The sequence below is a fragment of the Calypte anna genome, chromosome 11 (assembly GCF_003957555.1).
Source record: "Calypte anna isolate BGI_N300 chromosome 11, bCalAnn1_v1.p, whole genome shotgun sequence".
Taxonomy (NCBI): Eukaryota; Metazoa; Chordata; class Aves; order Apodiformes; family Trochilidae; genus Calypte; species Calypte anna.
This window is the reverse complement of record NC_044257.1, coordinates 528,689-551,015: the sequence shown is the minus strand read 5'-3', so window position 1 is coordinate 551,015 and position 22,327 is coordinate 528,689. Positions and strand designations below refer to the sequence as shown.

The window sequence follows — 22,327 nt, the reverse complement described above, 5'->3', positions numbered from 1 at the left end:
CCCTAAAAGCAGTGTGAACAATATTCTAACTACTGGAGGCTGCATTAGTTTCCTGGCTGTGCTGGAGCAAGCTGATCTGCCTTTTAGCTCAGACTCCAAAGGTGATGGACTCACCTGGAGACCAGGGACAGGTGCTGGGAGTTTGATGTTGAGGAAGCTACGGACCAGTTGGTAGGTCCCTGGGACTCCCCCCAGCTGAGCCTGGTGCAAGTTTCCAAACACTGTGACAAAGGTGTAGTTTTTGTAGCTGAAAAACACCACAGAAAAATAGACTGGATAAAATAGACTGAAACACGTACAAAAATCACCCACTGACTTCAGGATGAGTTAGCAATTTAAAGCACATTACCTTGATGTTCTGTCATTATCATTACAAAGAAAATAAGGCAAAAAAGTTGTCTATTTAAGAAAATAATCCACTTAGCAGTCTCAAGAGACACCACATTAGGACCCTGGCATACTGCTTTGGGTTCAAGTCTGTTATGAGGTTCCTCTCATGAGGCCCTTTCAGTACCAATTTACTCTCAGTTCCAGAACTGGCAAGAAGTCCTCCCATCCTAATGCTTCAGCTCTCAGTCCTGTCACAGGAGAGGAGTTAAACACCACAGACATCTTTGTCTCTCCTCCCTGCTCCATGGACAAATAAAAATGTAAGGACCATGGGCTTACAAAAAGGAAGCAACAGAAAAAAAAAAAAAGGAACCTAGAGAAAAATAAATGCTAAAAGCAGCTTTGAGAACACCTTCTAAAAACCTATCAAAGCCTTTAATCAAGGGAGTTTAATCTAACAAATGCTCATGTTTAGAAGGAGTCTCAAAATCCATGAAGGAATACCTGTATTTGGAGCAGCAATAAATCACATTAAGTTCTTTTTTCCTGTCTGCAGCTCAAGATATACTCAGCCACCACCAGACTATAAAACTGAAAGCTGTGCAAATATCATCTTATATTGATAAATAACATTATGGCTGAATTAAGCACATGCTCCTCAAGGGGGAATGTAAGATCACAGAGGATGTGTGAGGAGCTGGGGAGGCATGGGAACACCCCAAGATTAGCCAATTCCTACTAGAATAGAAAAGCTACAAAGCAAGGCATGTTCTTTGTTTGTGGGTTATTTTTTGATTGTTCAGTGTTTTAAATCAAGTCTGAAGGACCCCGTTTCCACAACTGGGAGGGTTTTGGTGGAACTACATGTAACCAATTCCTAATTTCAGTTGGGCATTGTGAAAATTTAGCAAGTTGGGTATTTGACACACCTGGTTAAGAGTCACTGGCTCACTGTATGCTGTTGAGGGAACTGGAAACAGACCCTTCCAGGCACTACACTGCAGCTATTGTTGGCTTTCCACTGCTGAACCAGCCTGCTGGCATCCCATCGTATGGGATGTCTCTACAACCATCCTGTCTGCTCCATAACCTGCAATCCTCCAAGCATTTTTATGCTCAGGGAGCTTAGAACCCCAGTGATACTTGTTGATACAGAGAATAAACCACTTTCCAGAGGCTGAAGATTACTGCTAAATGTCTCAGTGTCAGCCTCTTCAAATTGTACAGAAATCCTTCCATGTAGAAACACCTGACTCATTGCAACAGATGTGTCTCCACTGCTGTCCTCACTTCCTGACAACTATCAGCAATCAGAAAGGGAGTATAGAAAAGGGGATTTTTTTTTACAGAGGGGAAATGGATCTCTTTCCACAAGTAAAAAACCTTCAGTTATCACTATAGCAGATACAGAATATTTAAGAGATAGAAGACAGAATGAAAGGTCTCTGCATCTTATACATAGAACAGTTTTATACTCAATCAGTTGCTCTCAGCCTTACAGAACAGAAAGGCAACAGCCTCTGCTGTGAGCTGATTAATTTTAAATATATCTGTGTGCACTAGAAAGTCATTCTGGCTTATAAACTGTGCTAAGCAGAGCATTGACCTTACCTTTGTTCTAAGTAGTGCAGAGCCTGCCTCACAAACTCCATCCTCACCTCCATGTTGGTCCGGACCTTCAGGGCATCACTAGCAGGAACCAGGGTAACATCAGTCATTTTTTTCACCATGGCCCACATCTCAGAGATGTTCTGCAAAGAAGTCATTCCAGGCAAGAGTGATTAGCACAGAGGTGAAGCAATGCCATTGTTTGGAGCTACCAGGTGATTTGATGCTTAAGGAGAGCATAAAACCACTGAGTTATGTCAGTTTGGGTCTGTCGTGGAGATCTGGACACAGTCACAAAGGTGAGCCCAGTTCTGTCATGCAGAATTCAAATTTACCAGGTTTCTCTGTATAATTCTTGCACAAGAAGTTGGCTGTAAATATTGTGATTGTTTCCCAGGATCAATAATAATTTCCAAAATTAGGCTGGGTACTTGGTGCTCAGCCTCCTTCCCAACTTGAACCTCCCACTCAGTAAATACCACAACATCATCAGCTTTCCACAAGAGCTCTGGCTGCCACTGGGAAGCTGTGCAATCAGCAGTGGTGAGAAATGTCTAAAGGACACTGATCACTTGGAAAACGACTTGGGTCTGGAAAAAAAAAATGTTGAAAGCCATCCAGGTCTGCTCATCCATGAGGATGAGGTTGTATCAGTAGCTATGGGACTGGAGCATCCCTGCTGCAACAGCAAAATACTGAGCAGTAGCAGCACTGTGAGCTTCAGCAAGGGCAGGTGTTTGATCTCAGTGCTTCAAAGCAGCAAGAACACTGAAAATCACTATGCAGTCCCTAGCAAAATGAACAGAACTGTTTCAAAGCAGAGGCATGCATCTGGAATTCAGATCAGACTGAAGCATTTGCCTCTCAGCTTTTGGCTCCCCCCATTTACAACATTTTTTCAAGACCTGACCCTCCTCCTGTACTCTCTCCTCCCAGCATTTCTCAAAGGCAGACAGGTTTGTGTTTATTTTGTGTGTGTGTGTGATCAAGGCAATACAATGAAAGGAGTGGGGAAAGAAAAGAAAAGCAGGGAGATCACTGGTTTAAAGTCAGTGTAGAGGCTTTACACTGTGCTAGGGAAGCCTCCTTCAGTGCTAGCAATGTCCAATTGAAGATCCTTCACCTACAGCTAAATATATCCAAAGCACATCAGGAGGCCACATGTTGAAAACCAAACACAACAGAACCCATTTTAAATAACCAGCAATTTTTTTTCCCCTGACAGTTTATCACTCATAATGGGAGTCTGCAGTGAAAGCTGTTTTTTTTTCTCCCTCACTGCTACAAAAAATGTTCAGGTTGATCACAGGTAGCCCCTTACTACAGAAGATTCCAGTATTGGCTTTGTGTTTTCTGTGGAGCTATGCATTTTTGTTTTTCCCTGCAATATCAGTATTTTTCTACCCATGTCAGCAGGCTGCTAATCACAGCTGCACACAGATTAAATGCATTTCCTTATGTTAACTCACTGGCAGTACCTTATCATCCAGCTCTGCAACAGCAGTGCAGAGGTCCACCAGGTTGGGCCTCAGATGTCCATTCACAATCTTCTCATTATAAATATAAATCTGAAACATGATGAGAATAAGCAAGTTCAACAACACAGCTTTTTCCTTTTTTCCCTTTTTCCCCTTTCCCCTGCCACAGCAGCAAAATCTGAAGCAGGCTTTAAGTACAGAGAGTCCCTACCAAGTTCCTTCTGCTTCCCTCCCACATTAGCAGCTTCTAATCCAACACAAGAGGAACAGGCATTGGTTCCAACTCCAGTTCTACAGAAGCCCCAGGCCTGCCCAAAGGCAGATGCTCAGGGGTGCTGTGGGGCACAGCACTGCTCTGAATGCCCTGGTGGACTATCTGGAGGTAATTTGTGGAGGACAGAGATTCAGAAGAGACCTAGACCTGAGAACTGGGTGGCTGTGACATTCCCCTGCATGGCAGTCTCCTTCCTGGTGACATAAACGAAACAGAATTCTGATGGTTTATGGGAGTAGCCAAGAAATCTGACAGGGGAAAACGAGAACAGAAACCTGACCCTTCAAAACCTGCCCTTAAACATAGGTACTCAACCACACACCTGTTTTGATTTAAATCTTGGTCTTAATTTAGCCACCTCTGCTATTGTTTATTCCATTCTCACCCCAGAGACCTTCCAGCTACCTCTGAAAATAATAATTCTCAATGCCAAAAGACAGACTTCAAGTACCTTTTTCTTGCATGCTATACTTTTCAACATACTCAGCATGCACACAGGATGCAAGGCTCAGGATCCAACCAGGATCCAGCATCCCAGGATCCTGGGATTCTTGCACTAAAGCTGTTAAAGGACAGCTCAGCTTCTGCAGAGGGCTTGCCAGGAGCAGACTGTGGCTACACCAAGGGTTTTGGTGACAGAAGCCTGGCAATCATCACAAGCACCCTGCCAAGAGCACACCCACAGTGAGGACACTAACTCCACAGCTGCCCCTGGAACTAGCACTCCTAAGAGAGGCTGAGCTTTTCCACATCCACAAAGTATCAGGGAACAAAGCTGTCAGCCTCAAAGTGTAAATATAAACATGCCACAAGAAGGATCCTTAACACAAGAAAATTACAGGAGAGATGGAATGAATTAATGTTAACAACCTCTAAATCAAATATGCACTTTATCAGCATCTTATTTTGCAAGGCATTTCTTCAGTTGCCATAAATGGGTGTAGACACAGGAAAACAGATGTACACACTGCTATCCAGCTCAGCAAATCACAGTGATTGTGTGAAAATTAGGCAACATTTTGTCTAGAGAGGTCTACACGGCCCATTTTGAAAAAAATCACCTCCTTCTCTTTCATTTTGTTTCCAGCAGTGCTAGTAAACAGCTCAGGGTAACAAACTGGTTATGTAAAGGCTTATCAGTTTTCCCTGAAAATTTCCCAAGGCAGTCTAATGCCACCAGAAATATTAATTCATAGCTGATGCATAAGAAATGCCACTAAAATAGCACGTAATGTGGCAAACACTGGGACTGAGATTTCAGCCTGTTTTTCCCGGCACACAGTGGGAATTTCCCCACCTCTCTCTGTGCAGAAACCCAATACTTGAGCACGTTTTCTCCTCTCCACTCACCTGCCGAGCGTACGCCATCTCCACGCTGTCCAAAGAGCTACGGCCTGGAGGGCCCAACTCCCCAACGTAGCTGGGCTGGTTAACAACAAGTTGGAGAAGGTGTGAGGTACAAAGTCACTGCAATGCATTTTACCAAGATATTCCTAAAGATCAACAGCCAAATCACTCTCCTGACAGAACTAAAAGAGGGTTCTGAACTACCTAGTGTGTGAAATGCACTCACACGGCAGTATTCCTGTTAGCTCCCCACTAGAGTTTAAATTTTCTGAAGTGACAGAAATCCTCCTGACTCAGTACACAAACCAAGAATTCTCTCTCTAGAATTACAGCAATTTCTCTTGACAGCATCTTGACTTTAATTCTTTCCTTCTGCTTCTTGAAAGCTTGCTTGTTGTCACATTAGTGTCTCTGTGAAGCCTCTAGTCTGAATGCCCATCTCAGCAAGGAGACAGAATCCAACCCCCAGCTTCAAGAATCCAATCTAGCAAGGGTGACACTTTATTTCTGTCCTTGTGCCATCACACAGAGACAAAACGTGGCTGCAGTGTTCAATTATCTGCCCAAAAGTGTCCTGTTGCTGGTCAGATGTAGGAGGGAGGAGGATGCTGGCAATATACTGACCTGAAAAAAATCACCTTCCTGCCCACAAGAGACCACGTCAAGATTAAGGTATTTTCAGAGTAGAGGGACAGCAGAGGAAGTCATGGCATGGAAAATTTGTACTTTTTAAAACTTAAAATATAATAATAGTCTAATGCTGCACACAGGTATCTTTGCAAGCACTCACTACAAATCACAGGTGTGTTTTCAGTCACTCCTGAACAGGAACAGGCACCACTTGGGGTGAAAGAGAACACCTGATTTCATAACACTGATGTTTCCTGCCTCCTAAATATTTAATTCTCCACCTCAGCATTGCAAGCCTTGGGTCTGAAAAAGAAAGAGTGATGATTTTCAAGACTGAGCTAAGCAGTCCTTCCACATCAGCTGCTTTATAAGCAGTGCTACAGCCACAGTTGTCTAAAGGTAAGAAGAAGACAAGCTCAGCATAGAAGTGTAATATTTATTATGATGCCAACTGGAGCAGCCAAAGAGAAGCATTTGGAAGCCAATTTTCAGGTCTGAAACTGAAGCAACAGCTTTTGAATTTCAGACTCTGCTCCCTTGACTCTCTCAGATATAGTTGGTTTGGTAACAGCTGCCACCTCTCCACACAAACCTGGACCAGCTCACTTCAGGTGTCTCGTGTTGGTAGTTATGAGGATCTAAGATGGTTTTTTACATCCACCAGGAGAGAGCAAAGCACATATGCTTAATATTTAAAGTAGCTGTAAGCAAACTGAGAAGCAGCTTTGCTGAGCTTGGGTTTGTTACCACTTACATTCCTCCGACCTGCAATCAGTAATTTTTTTCCAAGTAAGATCAGGTACATCTGCAGAGTTATAAAATGAAGCTTTTTACCATCAAAGTTGGTTCTGGTTAGCTGCACATCCTCATTAGCTGTTACACTGCACCTCAGCAAGACTGTCAAATAGCTGTACTTTTTCCTGCAGCAGTTCCCAGAATGTCAGGACTTGACTGCCTAGGTAGGATCACCTTCAAGTACTGCTTAAGGACAGTTCTAGCCTTAATCAAATTCTTCCAGGAAAACATGACTGACTTGCTGCCTGTACAGACTGACAACAAAGCCCAAGTGCAATGGAAAAAAAAAAAAAAAAAAATCAATGTTTTCACTTTCAGTTTAATCAGCTCTGGAGTTCAGCTTTGCTGACACCTGTCAGGCCACAGCATGGCAGCACCAAGGCTCCTGCAGATTTCAGGAAAAGACCTGAGAAAGGGGGAGGGAGTTTTTCTCCAGATGGTTTCCATTTCTTGTTCCAAATGAGGATGAAATGCTGACAGAGGATTCAAAAGAACCTCGCTGTTTTGGGAGCTGTATCCCCACTTTGAAATGAAGCAACAGAAACATGAACTTTGAGACATTCCCCATCAGTCTGTGCTCTGAACAGTGTCCAGTCAACCCCAAATGCTTCTGATTTTCACCTGCTGGCAGTTTAACCCAGGTTTATCTACTATGGTGTAGGAACTCCACTAAAGTCATGACCTTGCTATCCACCCTCCTAGTTTTTTTTCCTGATAAAACTGGAGATTCAACAGGAAAATTTTCACAAATGTAAATTTCAAGACCAGCAAAGGGACACAAATGCAGTGGCCAAGAAGCTGCTCTGAGTTTCATATGGATTTATATGTGAAAATATAAGGGCATTGACCTCTTCTGAGAAACTTTGTGGGATTTATGATTACTGCTTCCTGCATAGCACTACGAGCACTAAAGATTAAAACATTACTTGTTTGTGTTTGTCCCTGATACAGTGAAATACAAATGAATAAAGCTATCAGAGACAAACCTAGACAATCCTTTAGAATTGCTGGAATTAGTTTATCACTGCAATAATTTCTCAGTAATAGTGCAATTTCAATCATGACCAACCTGATTATAGAATCAGGCAGATGCACTCAGACCTTAGGAAGGTCTAAAAAGTTGAAAACTTGCTAAAACACAAGTTTTGAAAACACCTTACCAAAAAACCCAACAGAAATCCCACTTCTTTCTGCAGCTAAACTTACATGAAAAACACTCTTCACAGTCACTCTTAATGGATCCTGATATTCTGCAGCATTTACATTTCTCTTTCTGTGCCAAATCATCTGACACAAATTCCTTCAAACCCACCTAAAACCCAACAAATTCTTTGTTCTAAAGAACAAAGGAGCTGTTTCAGCACGTTTCCTGGGAAACAGACACCATGGCAGAAATAGTGCTTTGCAGCCTTCCCTGTGCTGTGCCAGATGAATCCCAGATATTTTAAGTAATACTAAATTATGGACGTTGGCATTAATTACTGATGAAGTTTCATCTTCTAAAGCAAGTGAAGAAGGGTACATTGTGACTTGGTGTCACTTTTCAACTAGAGCCCAAGCAGCAGAAACATAAGGACTGGGGCTTGGCTTTGCAAACCTGGTTCCTTTTCCTCCCACTGCTGCTTTCCAGCACCAAAAGCATCCACATGGCTGGCACCCCAGAGAGCAGTGTATGACTGATGGTTTAAAACCCACAGGTAACAATCTAATTCCAAAAGTGCACACCTGAAACTAAAGACATAACTGCTCTGGGGTTTGTTGTTTGGGGTTTTTTTCCCCCCCTTTCTCCAGTTCTAGTTTTACCCTCATAGTTCTGAGGATCCCCCCTTTCTCCAGTTCTAGTTTTACCCTCATAGTTCTGAGGATCACTTATTAACAGTCTGCCACATGGAAATTAGATTTTTTTAATGCCCACTTGGCACTCCAGCATGGAAAAAAAAAATCAGGAACTCCAATCTTTGTCTTGCTTTTCTCTCCTATGCCAAGAGCCACGGGAGCAAGCTTACTTTTTCCATCCCATTCTTGCACCTTTGAATTATTTAACATAAAAAAGCACTAGCTCACTGTGCTCTCTCATGGCTGTGCCAAAAGGAAATTTCTAAAGGAAAACTAAAGCAGTGAGTCAGCATGGGGAAGGCCATTTCTGAACTGCAGACACAGAACTGAGCAGGCAAATCCCTCTGTAACTGGCAGCCAGTGTTTGAAGAGGCATCTCCTACAAGGGGGGATGTGGGAAGGGGGAGGATATCCTGCCTTGGCAAGTCAGAACTTAGCAAGTTTTCAAGCAAGGAAAAGATTATGAAAGATGTGTTGGAAACAGCAGCTAGGTGTGTAAGAGAAAAATCATGTTCCAGGTCAGGTTCTGAAGCTTAACTGGAACAGCCAAAGGAAAAACAGAGAAGTGGGTAATGCACAAAAGGGCTGCAGAGCTGCAAGTGCACACAGACACCCACACCAACACCCAGACACACACCCAACCCACACCCACACACCCCACACACCTCTCCTCATCTCCAGCTCTTGCTTGTGCTTCTTTTACCAACCAAATTTGTTTCTCCCTGTGCTGAGTTTAGGTGTTCCCAATACATTCTTCAGATCTGTAGTATTTCTTCTGAGTACTACCCAGCCATGAAAGCTGCAGCCACACTGCACTGCTGTCACATTTTTATCTTTAAACCCATTTAGCCTAATGCTGCTGCTTTTCAAAGGAGTCCTCCTTCATCTGCACACACCCCAGCATTCAGCCTCACTTGCACACCAAACCCCCTCCATACAGTGATGAATTATTCATCACCCTCCTATGCAGATGCACATTCCTCAGCAGACATTTTGTAAGCACTCCAAATGCCTTGGCCACTCCATGTGGGGAATAACTAGGCAGGAGACCGAGGTGGAAAAACACCAAAACGTGCCAGGGGGCAGCAGAAAGCATCTTGCAGCCATTGGGACTTAAGGGACATGAAGATGATGCAGAAAGGTTGAGAGTGACACCTGGGAGCATGTGGCTTGACTGCAGCTTGGGGCAAGGGTGGAAGAAAGAAAAAACCTGGAGTAGAAGGATAAAAGAAATGCTATGGTACCTAGTGGAGAGCATAGGTGTTTGCTACCTTGGCAAACAAAACTCAAGCTTTCCTCCCTTGTGCCCCCAAACCCACCTTTTTATTAGCTCTCTTTTTCCCCTCACAAGAAGGCCAGGCTGGAGGATCAGAGAGAGCAGCAAACACTAATGGCAAGTCCTGTGCTAGATTCTTTGAATCATGAGCTTTGACTGTTAATTGGTCTTATTTCCATAAATAATGTGTTGGTATTTCACTCTGCCCAAATTAGCTTGCCCAAAGCTTGAGAATTGGCTTGCAGGCAGACTGGTCCCCTGCTGTGTTTGGATCTGTGCCTTTTCAGTTGATTCTCCATCTCCAGAGGCTATCAATTAAACCTCTACTATGTTCTACAGGCTTTGTCTGTTTGTGTCACACACACACAGAAAACTTATTTGACTGGAACAAGGCTTTAGAAGAACAACCTGCTGGGGGGTGGTTAGATAACAGGCTTTTAACACAGTAGATGCACTTCAAAACTCTCAGCCCTTTTGACTTGTTGAGGCTAAGACCAGAATATAGCAAGGATTTTAAATGCTCTTGAAATGACACACTGATCCTACAAATGTCTGGAAATGGAGAGGGGAGTTTTGCTGAGTGATGGGATAGATTGAGTCTTTAAACTCATTCATGAAGAACAGAGTTTTTCCTCCTCTCTCCCTCCCTGCCCACCCCTTTCCCATTTAATGCTTGGTATCTCAAGTGCCATGGACTGGGAGTAGTGTCCATTTGACACTGAGCCATCAGAAAAGGCATTTTACCTTCTCGGAGTAGGTTTTTAGATTGCTTCTCCTAGCAGTTGATATCCACACTTTGGAAAGAAAATCCCACACCAGCAACTGACACGGAAATCAAAGATGTTAGAAGCTATAGGGATAGCTGCCAAGTCTTCAGACTCACATCCTATAATAATGGGATGGCTGTTCCTGGTTTTAAGTTAATTCAACCTGCATTATTTAGCATTTCTAATATCAGAAAACTGGACAACCTTCTGAAAAGTCAGAGTAAAGTATAAAATACTTTCTGGGGAAGTCAGCTTCTATAAAAGTATGTATGCTAACTGGGATTAACCTATATTTAAAAGAACAGAGACATTTCATTAACAACTTTAATTATTTCCAAATCCCTATACAGGTCATACCCCATTAACACCAAGGGCTTTTTTTTATTTTAATGTACTTCACAGCTCTAAGTCATTCCAGTGAACAAGATTTTTCTGTGTTTTTAAGGGGGGCAAGGAGTGGGTGGGGAACACAGCTATAAAAAAACTGGGCCTGTTTTCTGGGCTGAGAGCACAGCACTTTGCATTCCCCCAGCCCCTATCATCCCACATCTCAAGGTTACAGATCCCACAGGGACTGTGATGGAACTTTGTGCTCCAGGGATCTCTGCTGCTGACTGATGTCTCTGTCTCTGAGAGATGCAGTTCCCACAGATCCACATGGAACTGTGCTTTCCTCATTTAAGAGACTAAACTGGGAAGTTTTCAAGTCAAAACATTCCATTCCTTAGCTTCTGTTACCAGTTGCTAGTCAGTATCTTTCACTATAAACACAGATTAGGTCTTCCCAAGGATTTGGTTACTCCTGGATAAACCTTGAACTGCTGAACACTGGAGGTTTTAGCACAACTAAATTTTAATCTGCATTGCATGCAACAGCAAACTAAAATGGAAAGCATACTCCTCTTTCTTTTCTTTTTGAATATTCATTTGGTTTTGCCAAGAAACCTAGAAGACTTCAGCCTCTAAAGAAAAGCCATAAATCCTAGCTAGCACACAGTGATAAGGGAAAGAGACACTCTTAAAACACGTGTGAGCACAATTGCACCTGAGAAACTACCTGGTCTCATTAGAGTTGTAAAGATCTCCTGAAGGTGAAGTTCACTCCAATGTGTTTTCTGTCCCCTGGGTCTATCAAATTATCATCTAAACTTCCAGCAAGCACACGTGTTGCTTAAAACATACTTCAGCAAACCAAGCTCCCTGGCCTGTAAGGTTTGATATTTTGCTAGAAAACACATTCAGCTATTCACAGCCTTTCTGAGAGAGATTTGATACTTCTCATTTTCACACAGCTGTAGGTACAGAACAATCCAGAGGCAACTTTAAGCAGTGCTGGAGTACAGTGTTTAGAGATACCTCATTTTCCTGGGTGAAATCAAGAGCATCTTCCCCTGATGCCAGCAGAGTATGAAGGATCCTTTGTTTCACCTGTTCCCACTCAACCAGCATTGACTCCCGGTGATACTCCTCAGCCATGGCAAAAGTCTGTTGAAGAACAAGAGCTAAGGAAAACCCAGGCAAAACAGCCCCCCCAAAATTTAAACAGAACACAGCAGCTGGATAAATAACCCAGGTAAGCCCCCAGGAGCTACTGATATGCTGCATATTGGTTGTACAGGCTCCCTGTTCAGGTAGAAGGGGATTCAGAAGGCAGGTAGGAGACCACTCACCCACCCAGGTGGTAAAATGGAGAATCTGTGTCTGCCATAGTACTGCAATGCACACCAAACTTAACAGGCTGGAAATCAATAGGCTTCTTCCTCATATTTAGCAGCTCAGACACAATATCCAGGTCAACACTGATCCATGCAGCTTGTTGAGCCTGCCTTAGCTAATGGCAACAAGATTTTCAGCTCTCTAGGGGATAGAACTGTTTGACTTACTGCATTCTTAACAGAGATGTGGTTATTGCCTGGATTTCATTTCCAGGTCTTCACCAACACAGTTTTTATTTTAAAGGGGAAACAGGATAAAATAAAAATGAAAGAATTAAGAAAAATTAACCAGTGGCAAAGAATCTGAAAATTTCTCTCATCAGGCATGTAAACCCAGCAAGAACAGAGGGAATCATACTCAAACTTGAAACATCCTTTTACCTTTAAAATGGCTGTTATGCTACATGGTCTTCAGTTCCACTTGGGCATCTCTTGGAATGAAAGAGCTTTTGGGTCAATATTCCTTATTTTGACAGTAGTATTAGGATAGAGAAGATGCTTCACTACCTTTCCTGTTATTGATGTGGGGATGCTAACCACGAGCCTTGAGTATACTTGGACAGAAAATAAAACTCTTTCCACTAATTCTAAATAGAGAATAAGCTATAATGGACCTTCAACTTTTTTTTTTTTTAAGTTTTCATGTGGCTTTGTGCTGCAGTGTACATCACCAGCCAAGAAAAACAGTTAAGTTTATCATCTCATCACAGCCCACTGTTACAATATTAGTAATTAAGGGGAAAAAGGTTCCCCTGTATAAATGATTAGAGGCAGTGACATTCAGCAAACATTTAATTAAGGTGCATGTGAACAACTAGAGCATAAGATTTGTGTTTCTTTGCTTTACTATATAAATTCACCTTATACTTTCACAGGAGAATATAGGTCTTATGCTTCACTATAATAATTTCAGAAGTGTTTTATGTATGCTTCACTAATTACAGTATAATTCGATGCAATGAAAATAATTTAATAATGCTTAAAGTACTATTTCTGGTAATTTGACTGCAACACAGACTCAGGACAATTGTAAAACAAGCACCAGGAAGCATGGAATGCCATTCCCCAGCAGCAGTTTTACTACAAACAAAGGGAAGCATTTTTCCACACTACAAAATCCAATTGTGGAAATCCTTGCCCCAGAACATGACAGATACCAAAAGAAGAAATAGATGCAGAAACAGGATCAGATTAATTCCACATTTAAAGACCCTTCAGAAAATCCTTTAAACAACTGCTTGCGTGGAGGCAAAGTGGCAGGAGATGAATGGGGGAAGGCTAGGCTTGGTTTGGGTTTTTTTTTCATACAAACTGTACTTGTAAATAAAAAAAGGCACTTGCTTCCAACTTACCCTCTTCCTAGACTCTTCAATGGCTGACAACAATGCATTATCTTTTTCATTCTTCAGGAATCCCTGCAGAAAAGGAAAAGCTGAACTTAAGTAAAAAAAAAAAAAGAACAACAACAAAAGCCCAAAAAAAAAAAAAAAAAATAAAAAAAAAAAAAAAAAAAAATATCAATCCTGCAAAAGGGTCATACATACAGCAGTACTTGGTTCTTTCAGCTCTGAGAAGTGCTCAGTGCTCTCTCCCCAGTCCACTCCAGAGAAGTTTAAAGGTCACTTCCCTTCACTAGAGCTACAGTAAGATGCCATACATAGAAATGTGAAAATTAAAATGCATTAATCCCCTCTTTTAATATGCATTAAATCCTAGTGAAACATCCTCCTATTCTCTTTCATCTCTGTGTCCCAGCAACTGCTTCCTCTTGCTGTCCATCTGAGGGAGCCAGGATGAAAGCTGGTAGGAGTGATAAGCCAAGATAAGATTGTTGGACTTGAGCATCCTGAAAAAGTAAAAAAAGGTTTTGACCTGACAGTTTCAGACAGCTCTTGGGGGCCCAAGAGGAACTGGGAAAAAGAGCCAGAAAAACAGTCAGTTGAGGAAGGATGGAAATAACTCAGCAGCTGGAAAGCATACAGGGAACGTTTACCATACAGCCTCTCCCCATGCATACAGCTGAAGTGGGTAAAATATTATATATAACATAAATCTTATAGAGGTCAGGTGTACCTGGACTGGTTTAAATGAGCTGTTAGCTCTTTATTCCAAGGGTTATGTTGTGACCCTCACTAGGAAACACACAGTATTTTAAATTTTAAACAAACAGCCAGAGGCTAAAGGGCAGGAACACAGACAGACAACAAACAAGATTTTTTATGCCCTAACTTGAGTATCTTCATTTTGCATTTATATATCACCAATTAAAGAAACTGACTTGATTTGTACTCCCAGATTTCAACTTTAGCATTCAAATCATAAAAAAGAAAAAGATGCTTTTGCCTCCCTCTGAAGCAATCAACTACATACAACATTATCAACTCCATTAAGTACTAATAACTTAAGAGTCTGTACACTCACTCCAGAGCCTTCAAGTGAAGAGCTGCTAAGAAGCCCAGAGTGGGAATTCAGTGTGCCACGTTTCATCCTTTTACACAGAGGTACAATTGAAGCAGTTTCAGAACAACTTTGCCAGAAATTAGGAGGCTTTTGTGCCCTTCATTCTCTACATCTGCCAGCAAACATATGGGTCTTGACCCAACAACCTGACAGTCATCTGTATGGATCCACAGAACCTAGGGAGAGCTCAGGATCTCCAGAGGAGCACTGATCGCCTGTCTCCAACTTCCAGTCACAGGGATTTGGACCTTGGGGACAATGTCCCCTAGAAACAGTTCTGAGCAGGACTCCAGGAAAACCCAGGTATCACAGAGTAGTACTTGGCTCTGGGAGGCAAGGAGGGTTTGAAGTCTCCCCAAACTGAAGGAATCTGTCATAGAATCCTGGAATGGGCTGGGTTGGAAGGGAGCTCAGAGCTCATCAAGTCCAACCCTTGATCCACTCCCCCCGTGGTTCCCAGCCCATGGCACTCAGTGCCACATCCAGGCTCTTTGGAAAGATCTCCAGACACGGAGAATCCACTCCTTCCCTGGGCAGCCCATTCCAATGCCTGATCACCCTCTCCAGAAAGAAATTCTTTCTCATCTCCAACCTAAACCTCCCCTGGCACAACTTGAGACCCTGCCCTCTTGTCTTGCTGAGAGTTGCCTGGGAAAAGAGCCCAACCCCCCCCTGGCTCCAACCTCCTTTCAGGGAGTTGCAGAGAGTGATGAGGTCTCCCCTGAGCCTCCTCTTCTCCAGCCTCAACACCCCCAGCTCCCTCAGCCCTTCCTCACAGCAATTCTGCTGGATCCCTTCACAGCCTCCTTGCTCTTCTCTGGACCTGCTCCAGCACCTCAAGCTCCTTCCTGAACTTTCTGAGGGGCCCAGAACTGGACACAGGACTCAAGCTGTGGCCTCCCCAGAGCTGAGCACAGGGGCAGAATCCCTTCCCTGGACCTGCTGGCCACGCTGTTCCTGAGCCAGCCCAGGATGCCATTGGCCTTCTTGGCCACCTGGGCACACTGCTGGCTCCTCTTCAGCTTCCTGGCAATCCAGACTCCCAGGTCCCTTTCTGCCACTCTGTGCCCAGCCTGGAGCTCCCCATGGGGTTGTTGTGGCCAAAGTGCAGGACCCGGCACTTGGAATGTTGAACCTCATCCCGTTGGAATCATCCCAACTCTCCAGTCTGTCCAGGTCCCTCTGCAGAGCCCTCCTGTCAGGAACCTCTGCAGGTTCTCCTCTCAGGAACCTCATGGCCACACTGGTGTGCCATCTGCCTTCCTGCTACCCAGCACCAGTACATGAAATAAAGGGCACTGCACCCTTTCCATCCAAACTATGTAGAACAAGCGTTTGGTGTGGGACAGCCTGTGATGCCCCTTCAGCTGGAAATAGGAACGTGACCTCTTTCTGTGTACCAGATAGAGAATGAGCTGCCATCCTCTGAGACACACACCTGATGTAGCTCTGCCCAGAAGCAGCTCTTGAAGTGCATACAGAAGGCAGCAGCCACTTCCCCCTGCCTGTTCCTCAGCTCCTTGTCCATCACCTCCCACATAATTTTGAGATAATGCCCACAGAGAAAGCCCCCAGTTACACTCTGAAGGAAGCCAAACCCAGATCCTTGCACATGTCTGGGGACCAGGCATTACAGCAGCTGGCACCTAACTGGGCCAAGACCCAACTTCAGCTCCATGCAGGAGAGGGGAGGGATGATGGAGATGAGGATTTGTGAGCTTTGTACATGTCTGCACAGGTAGAAGGACTTTAGAAGGGCAATAAGTTGGTTTGTTGGTGTTGTTTGGGTAGGTTTTGCTTTGTTGGGGTTTTGTTGTTTTGTTTTTTTCTTTCTTTAATCTAATTCCCCTGCCTCCAACACAACTGGAGAAAAATTATCTGGAATGAAACAAGGAGTGATTCTGGACCTTCGAAGCACAAACCAACACATAAGCCACTTTTCTGATGGCAGGGAGCTGATCCTGGAGAGCACACTGCCATATCCTAACAACACTGCTAATTTTAAAGGCAAACCCCCTCACAATCTCTAGGATGCACACCTGCAGCTATCTGGATGAAATGGAAAGTTTGGAAAGCACAATCTGCCAGCTTTAGAGGTCCTGGGTGCCACACTTGCTCTGTGCACAAGCTTTTGGAGATACAAGTCTGTCCTGGTCTGGGCCAGGATAAAGGTGATTTTCTGTCTTGTCCTTTTGCTTTCAGCTCAGTCTCTTGTCAGCAGCTGCACTTGCTGAAATTCACAGCAAGTTTCTCAGGCAGTGGCTGCTCCTGGGACTGATAACTCCATGGTTATAGTTACAGCCAGAGCCTGGTGTGCAGAGCCAGGGACACTGCTCAGCTCTGAGGAACAGTTTGCCCTCCAGAAGGAATAAAGAGGTCCCACCTGCAGCCTCCTTTGGGCAGGAACAGACAAGAGAGATGCCAGAACTGACCAAACAGAGGATTCCATCCCATACACCTCAGACTCAGGAGAAATTGGAGGCATCAGGAGGGTCAAACCCCTTCCTGCTTCCCCTTCTTCCCCTCTCCCTCTTTGCTTCAGCATCCTGGGAGGATTCTGCCTGTTCCTCTGCCTCTGCTCCTGATCCATTCCAGCCTGGATCTGTGTGTTCCTGCCTCCAGCTCCCAACTCCTGCTGACCCCAGGATTCCAGCCTGGACTTTCCCAGGGCTGCCCTGCAGCCTCAGTGGGGATGGGAGAGTTATTGGGGGAGAGGGGGGAGGAACCTGGGATCAATTTCCCTGTATATTTGTATAGATTTAGTAATTTTTCCTATTTATCATTCCTGTTTCATTAAAGCTGTGCAGTTTAGTTTCCAACCCATCAGTCTCTCTCCCTTATTCTCTCTCCTTTCTTTATCAAGGAGGAGAGAGAGATTAATAGAGAGCAGCTGTCACTCAGTTTAATTGCCAGGGCAGTGTTAAACCCTGACAAAGTCCTGCCTTGCTGCCTTCAGTCTTCCCCTCTGTCCTTGGAAGGATGTGTGCCCTGAGCTTAGCATGTACCTGCCTAGAAAGGTATCCAGCAACAATGGTAACTGGCTGAGTGATTTCAGATGGTCTTGAACTTCTCTTGAGTTCAGTAAAGCCAGGCTGAGTATCCTTCTTCATGAAACCTCCCAGCTCCCAGAGAGTTCATGATTTCGATTAAAGGGATTACCTTACACAGAATGCCAGTTAGGGGGTGGTAATTGTCTTCTTCAATCTCAAAAAAATACTCTTTTAGCAAATGAAAATCCTTACACAGTCCAAGTAATATCCATAATGTCTCACTGAGGGGAGGTGTGTTTTAAAAAGGTTGCCTGACACTGTTTGCTAAATATGACTGCAGCATGACAATTGCTGCACCAGTTAATTACAGGCTAATTGCTAAACCTTACAAGAGGGAGTTTCAGTAGTTTCACAGACTGCTTCTGCTTAGTTAGGCCAAACGAGAGCTCCTGGAGTTGTCACTCCAGGCTTTGGTGCCCAAAATGTCACAGCTTAAGATAAAGTGAGGAGTGTCTGGCTGCAAGAACACTGATTTATTCCCCGGGTTTATTGCGTTGCCACCTAGTGGTGGACTATGCTTTGGACGTCTGGATTTCACAGACACGTATAAATGCACACAAATATTCACCTGCTGCAAGAAAAAACAGAGCTCCCTGGAACAAGGATGGGCAGAAAGATGGAGGAGCTGCTCTTTACACTAGAGAATTTTGGCCCTCAAAAATCCCAGTCCACAGAGGAGCTTTCAGAGATCTCAAGTTTGGGCCTTGAACAGCACTGGTTCTGCTCACTGGGTTGGACCTACCCTAAAAAGCTTTCTGCAGTCCCAGAGGCAAGGTTTGACTTTGTCACAGATGCTTGCAGACTGCACCAAGGAGAGAGAGCTGCAGCACTCAGCATGCACAGGGAGCCCATGCTGCAGAAGCTGCCCTCCAGGGAGCTGCTGCTGCTGTACAATGAGCAACAAGGCTGCTTCATACCTGGTATCCAAAGGGAGGAGAGCAGAGGTATTGTCAGGAGAAAAAGGGCCACTTCAGCATGGGAGATGGCAAAGACAGCAAGGTTAACTATTCCTGAAATCTCAGGGGTGAAAGCCTCACCTTGCAGCTCTCCATAAATGAGATTTGCCTTTGCAGGGATCTTGATGTAGCCTAGATTTTGGTTGAAAATGAAAATTTACCTGATTTCCCTGGGGCAGGTTTATGCAAAAAGCTTACAGAGCTCTGAAGTCACAGCATGCTGTCCTGCTTCAGTGAGTGGCATTCAATTCCCCTCTGTGTGACTGTGGGACTCCCAGGCATTCTTCCTGCACCTAGTGTGGAAGGGAAGCAGCACAGCTCTCCTCCATCACAGGTTCTCTGCAACACTCCCTCCTGAATGTTTCCTACACAGGATTTGTACAGTATCTGAAGAGCTGAGGCAGTGTTTGCAGAACATAAGCATAGAAACACCCCCCCTCTCTCACCTCCAGGTTCCCATTTTCCAGCTAGTCCCCATGTATGCTTGCAGCATCTTTCCCCAGCACATTCCAGTTCCTCTGAGCTATCTTACCCCTTGGATTCCAGTCTCACCTTCTCACATTCTTCCCTCCTTGAAATCCAGCCCCACTTTGCCTTGCACAAGGATGGTCCAACCTGTACAAGTCCTCACCAGTGGAGAAGCAGGACCCTGGGAGAATCTGCTGCTGTTCCTGCTCTGCTCCCTGCCTGACACACACTGATACGACAGGAACCAGCACCTGCCTTTCTCCAGCCTGAGTTCCAGCAAGAAAGAGTTCCAATAGCTAATTCATTACTGGTAGAAAAGGGCATGCATGCACTGCTGGTCTCTTTTTGACAGGCAATTGCAAATCTCTTCCATTTACTGCAGCAAACAAGGTTAGTAAAGTCTCTCCTGGCTGACAGAAGTCTCTTAACTACTTCCATCATCAGGCCACACTTTTAATACTTGATCTTAGTACTGAAGCTGTCAAGAGAAGCCAAATTTGTCAAACAGCATACTGAAGCCTTTGGATGTTGACAGCAATACTTACTTTTTAAGTAGCAGGGGAAGAAAGGAGAAAATCAAATGAACAATCTGGGGCATTTTAAGTCAATTGCTCTTTGATTGAAGTATTTCCAAGTGCTAGATTTTCAGCAGATCCAGTGAATCTTGCAAAGGACCAGCAGGGATGATGACAACATGGTGTTAATAAAAAAAACAGCCACTTTTTGGGAACAGTTTTGAAACAGCAGCTCCAGATGAAAGACCTGATTTTATCTCTATGAGCGATTTTAAGACAGAATTTGCTAAATACAATCTCACTGGAAAGGTGAACCTACCTGGGCACACTCCTGGGATGGTGTGCCCTGGCACAGCCCTCCTGACCATGTTCTCTCTGCAGGCAGAGAACAAAGCAAAACCACCTGGAAAATTTTTTTGCTTTTTTTAATCCAAATTATTTTTATTGCTGACACAAGCATCAATGCTTGCTGGCAGGCCTTAAGCAGCCCAACAGGCCCATTAGCCACAGTGTGGCTAATGTATTGCCAAGGACAGGCACATGCCAGTGTAGCACAGGCAATCTTTTTCTTGACTCACCCCGGTGTCTCCTGGAAGGTTCTGTAAGTCTCCCAAGATTCATTTTGCAGAGAGCACCAACTTTTGCTGAAATGCACCCAACCTGAACTGTGCCATACCCTGTCCTCTCAAGCACCTACCCCAATGATCTGCTACCAAATGCAATGAGCCAAGAGCAATTGTGCCACTGGTTTTCTCCTTAGAGGACTTCAGATGACAAAATTGTTCCAGGGCCAAAGCAGGCTGAGGGCTCAAGTGCTGAGATTCTCAGAGTGGAAGAGTGTCCAAGGAAAGGTGATTCTCCTGGTCACTCCAAAGCTGCATGAGAGACAAGGAACAAATCATTGCCCACAGACATAAAGGCCCACTGAAAAGGAAGGCTGAGGCTTGTCCCACAGCTGTACACACTGTTCAAGGATTTAGCAATGTCAATTTTTCCTAGCCTAAGACAGCTGAGCTTCTCCATCTGCAACACATGCTTCCCAAGTTCTTTACTGCCATGTTTAGAATGGAAAATCCTGCAGCATTTTTCTGAAAACTTAATTCACTGTTGACTAAACAAGAGAAAAAACAAGCAAAAAGCAGTTTGCTAAGAGCCAGTTGCTGCATCAGACTTTCAAAGCAACAGCCATGTTGAAGCTTAAAAGGAAAAAAAAATGCAGAGCTGTAACCCAAAACTCTGCTAATTCAACCAAGCTCTGGGCTTGGGGAAGTCTTTGCTTGGGGAAGTTCAAAGAGCTCTTGAACCACATTCCCCCATGCACTGTGCTCCACACTTGTAGCCAATACTCACTTCCAATTTATCTGAAAGCAAAGGCAGGAGAGCTCTTCTCCACTCTGCAAGCACCAACCATTTCAGTGGCAGTAAGTCATTAAAATATACCAACCCCAGATTAATCACTGCTCCACCCTGCAACCAGCAATGAGTTGAAAGATTATTTCACTTCTTTTCAAGGTGGCTTTCTGCTCCAGCAAAATCAAATTTTGCAGAGCTGCAATACTGCCTCCTCTGTTAGAGACTGCTGCCCCTGTGCTCAGCCCTGGGGAGGCCACAGCTTGAGTCCTGTGTCCAGTTCTGGGCCCCTCAGCTCAGGAAGGAGATTGAGGTGCTGGAGCAGGTCCAGAGAAGAGCAAGGAGGCTGTGAAGGGATCCAGCAGAATTGCTGTGAGGAAGGGCTGAGGGAGCTGGGGGTGTTGAGGCTGGAGAAGAGGAGGCTCAGGGGAGACCTCATCACTCTCTCCAACTCCCTGAAAGGAGGTTGGAGCCAGGGGGGGGTTGGGCTCTTTTCCCAGGCAACTCTCAGCAAGACAAGAGGGCAGGGTCTCAAGTTGTGCCAGGGGAGGTTTAGGTTGGAGATGAGAAAGAATTTCTTTCTGGAGAGGGTGATCAGGCATTGGAATGGGCTGCCCAGGGAAGTAGTGGATTCTCCGTGTCTGGAGATCTTTCCAAAGAGCCTGGATGTGGCACTGAGTGCCATGGGCTGGGAACCACGGGGGGAGTGGATCAAGGGTTGGACTTGATGAGCTCTGAGCTCCCTTCCAACCCAGCCCATTCCATGATTCTCTCATGAGGGGAGAGGCAGCAACACAGAGCTCACCCAGGCACCATCAGGACTCAGTGCACACACAGTGCTGGAGCCCCACGCTCAGTGGAACCAAGAGCAGGCACTGATGTTTGCCCTGGAGCAAACCTTCCTCAAGAGGTTCTGGCAGATGCATAGCAGTGACCGTGGCTGGAGACAAGCTGTGTCTTGCCCATGTCACCAGCAGCATGGCAGTGATGTGATGCTGAGCTCTGAACACAGCCTTTGTGTTGCAGAGTGAGCCCCAGGCAAATATTTACAAAGCGCTCTCTGCTGCAGGTTAGTTCCAGCAATGCAAAACTCCAGTGTGGTTTTTTAATGTTATTTTTACAGTTTTAGACTGTTTGATCTGTGAAACTCATGCAGTGTTCACAGTCATCTTCAGGTTGTATCCAGGAACACTGAATTTTGCTGTGTTGGATAAATAGCATTACTCCTTCTAGGCTTGACAGGAAAAACTCCCAACTGCTGGAAGAAGTGTTCCTCAGAAAATCACAGGTCAGCTCCTCACAGAAGCAGCTGTTGGATGCTCTTTGACACATCTGGGAACATTTGGATCTGGCAAGTGAATATCAGAAATGCCCTTCTTGGACACAGACACTTTGAGGGAAGAAATACAAATACCTTTTAGCTCCTGCTTCAGCCATGAAGTGCAGAAGGGTTAATGGGACACCAGTTAATA

General features: G+C 44.5%; 1 protein-coding gene across 1 annotated transcript in view; it reads right to left on the bottom strand.

The window, feature by feature from the left end:
- NUP93 (nucleoporin 93) overlaps positions 1 to 22,327 on the bottom strand; it is an 83,337-nt gene that overhangs the window by 15,843 nt on the left and 45,167 nt on the right. Inside the window, exons 4-9 of the mRNA XM_030457901.1 lie at positions 13,409 to 13,471; positions 11,698 to 11,826; positions 5,041 to 5,115; positions 3,417 to 3,506; positions 1,942 to 2,081; positions 115 to 247 (exon numbers count right to left, since the gene is read on the bottom strand). Coding sequence (XP_030313761.1) covers positions 115 to 247; positions 1,942 to 2,081; positions 3,417 to 3,506; positions 5,041 to 5,115; positions 11,698 to 11,826; positions 13,409 to 13,471 — 630 coding nt within the window. The remainder of the gene's footprint in view (positions 1 to 114; positions 248 to 1,941; positions 2,082 to 3,416; positions 3,507 to 5,040; positions 5,116 to 11,697; positions 11,827 to 13,408; positions 13,472 to 22,327) is intronic.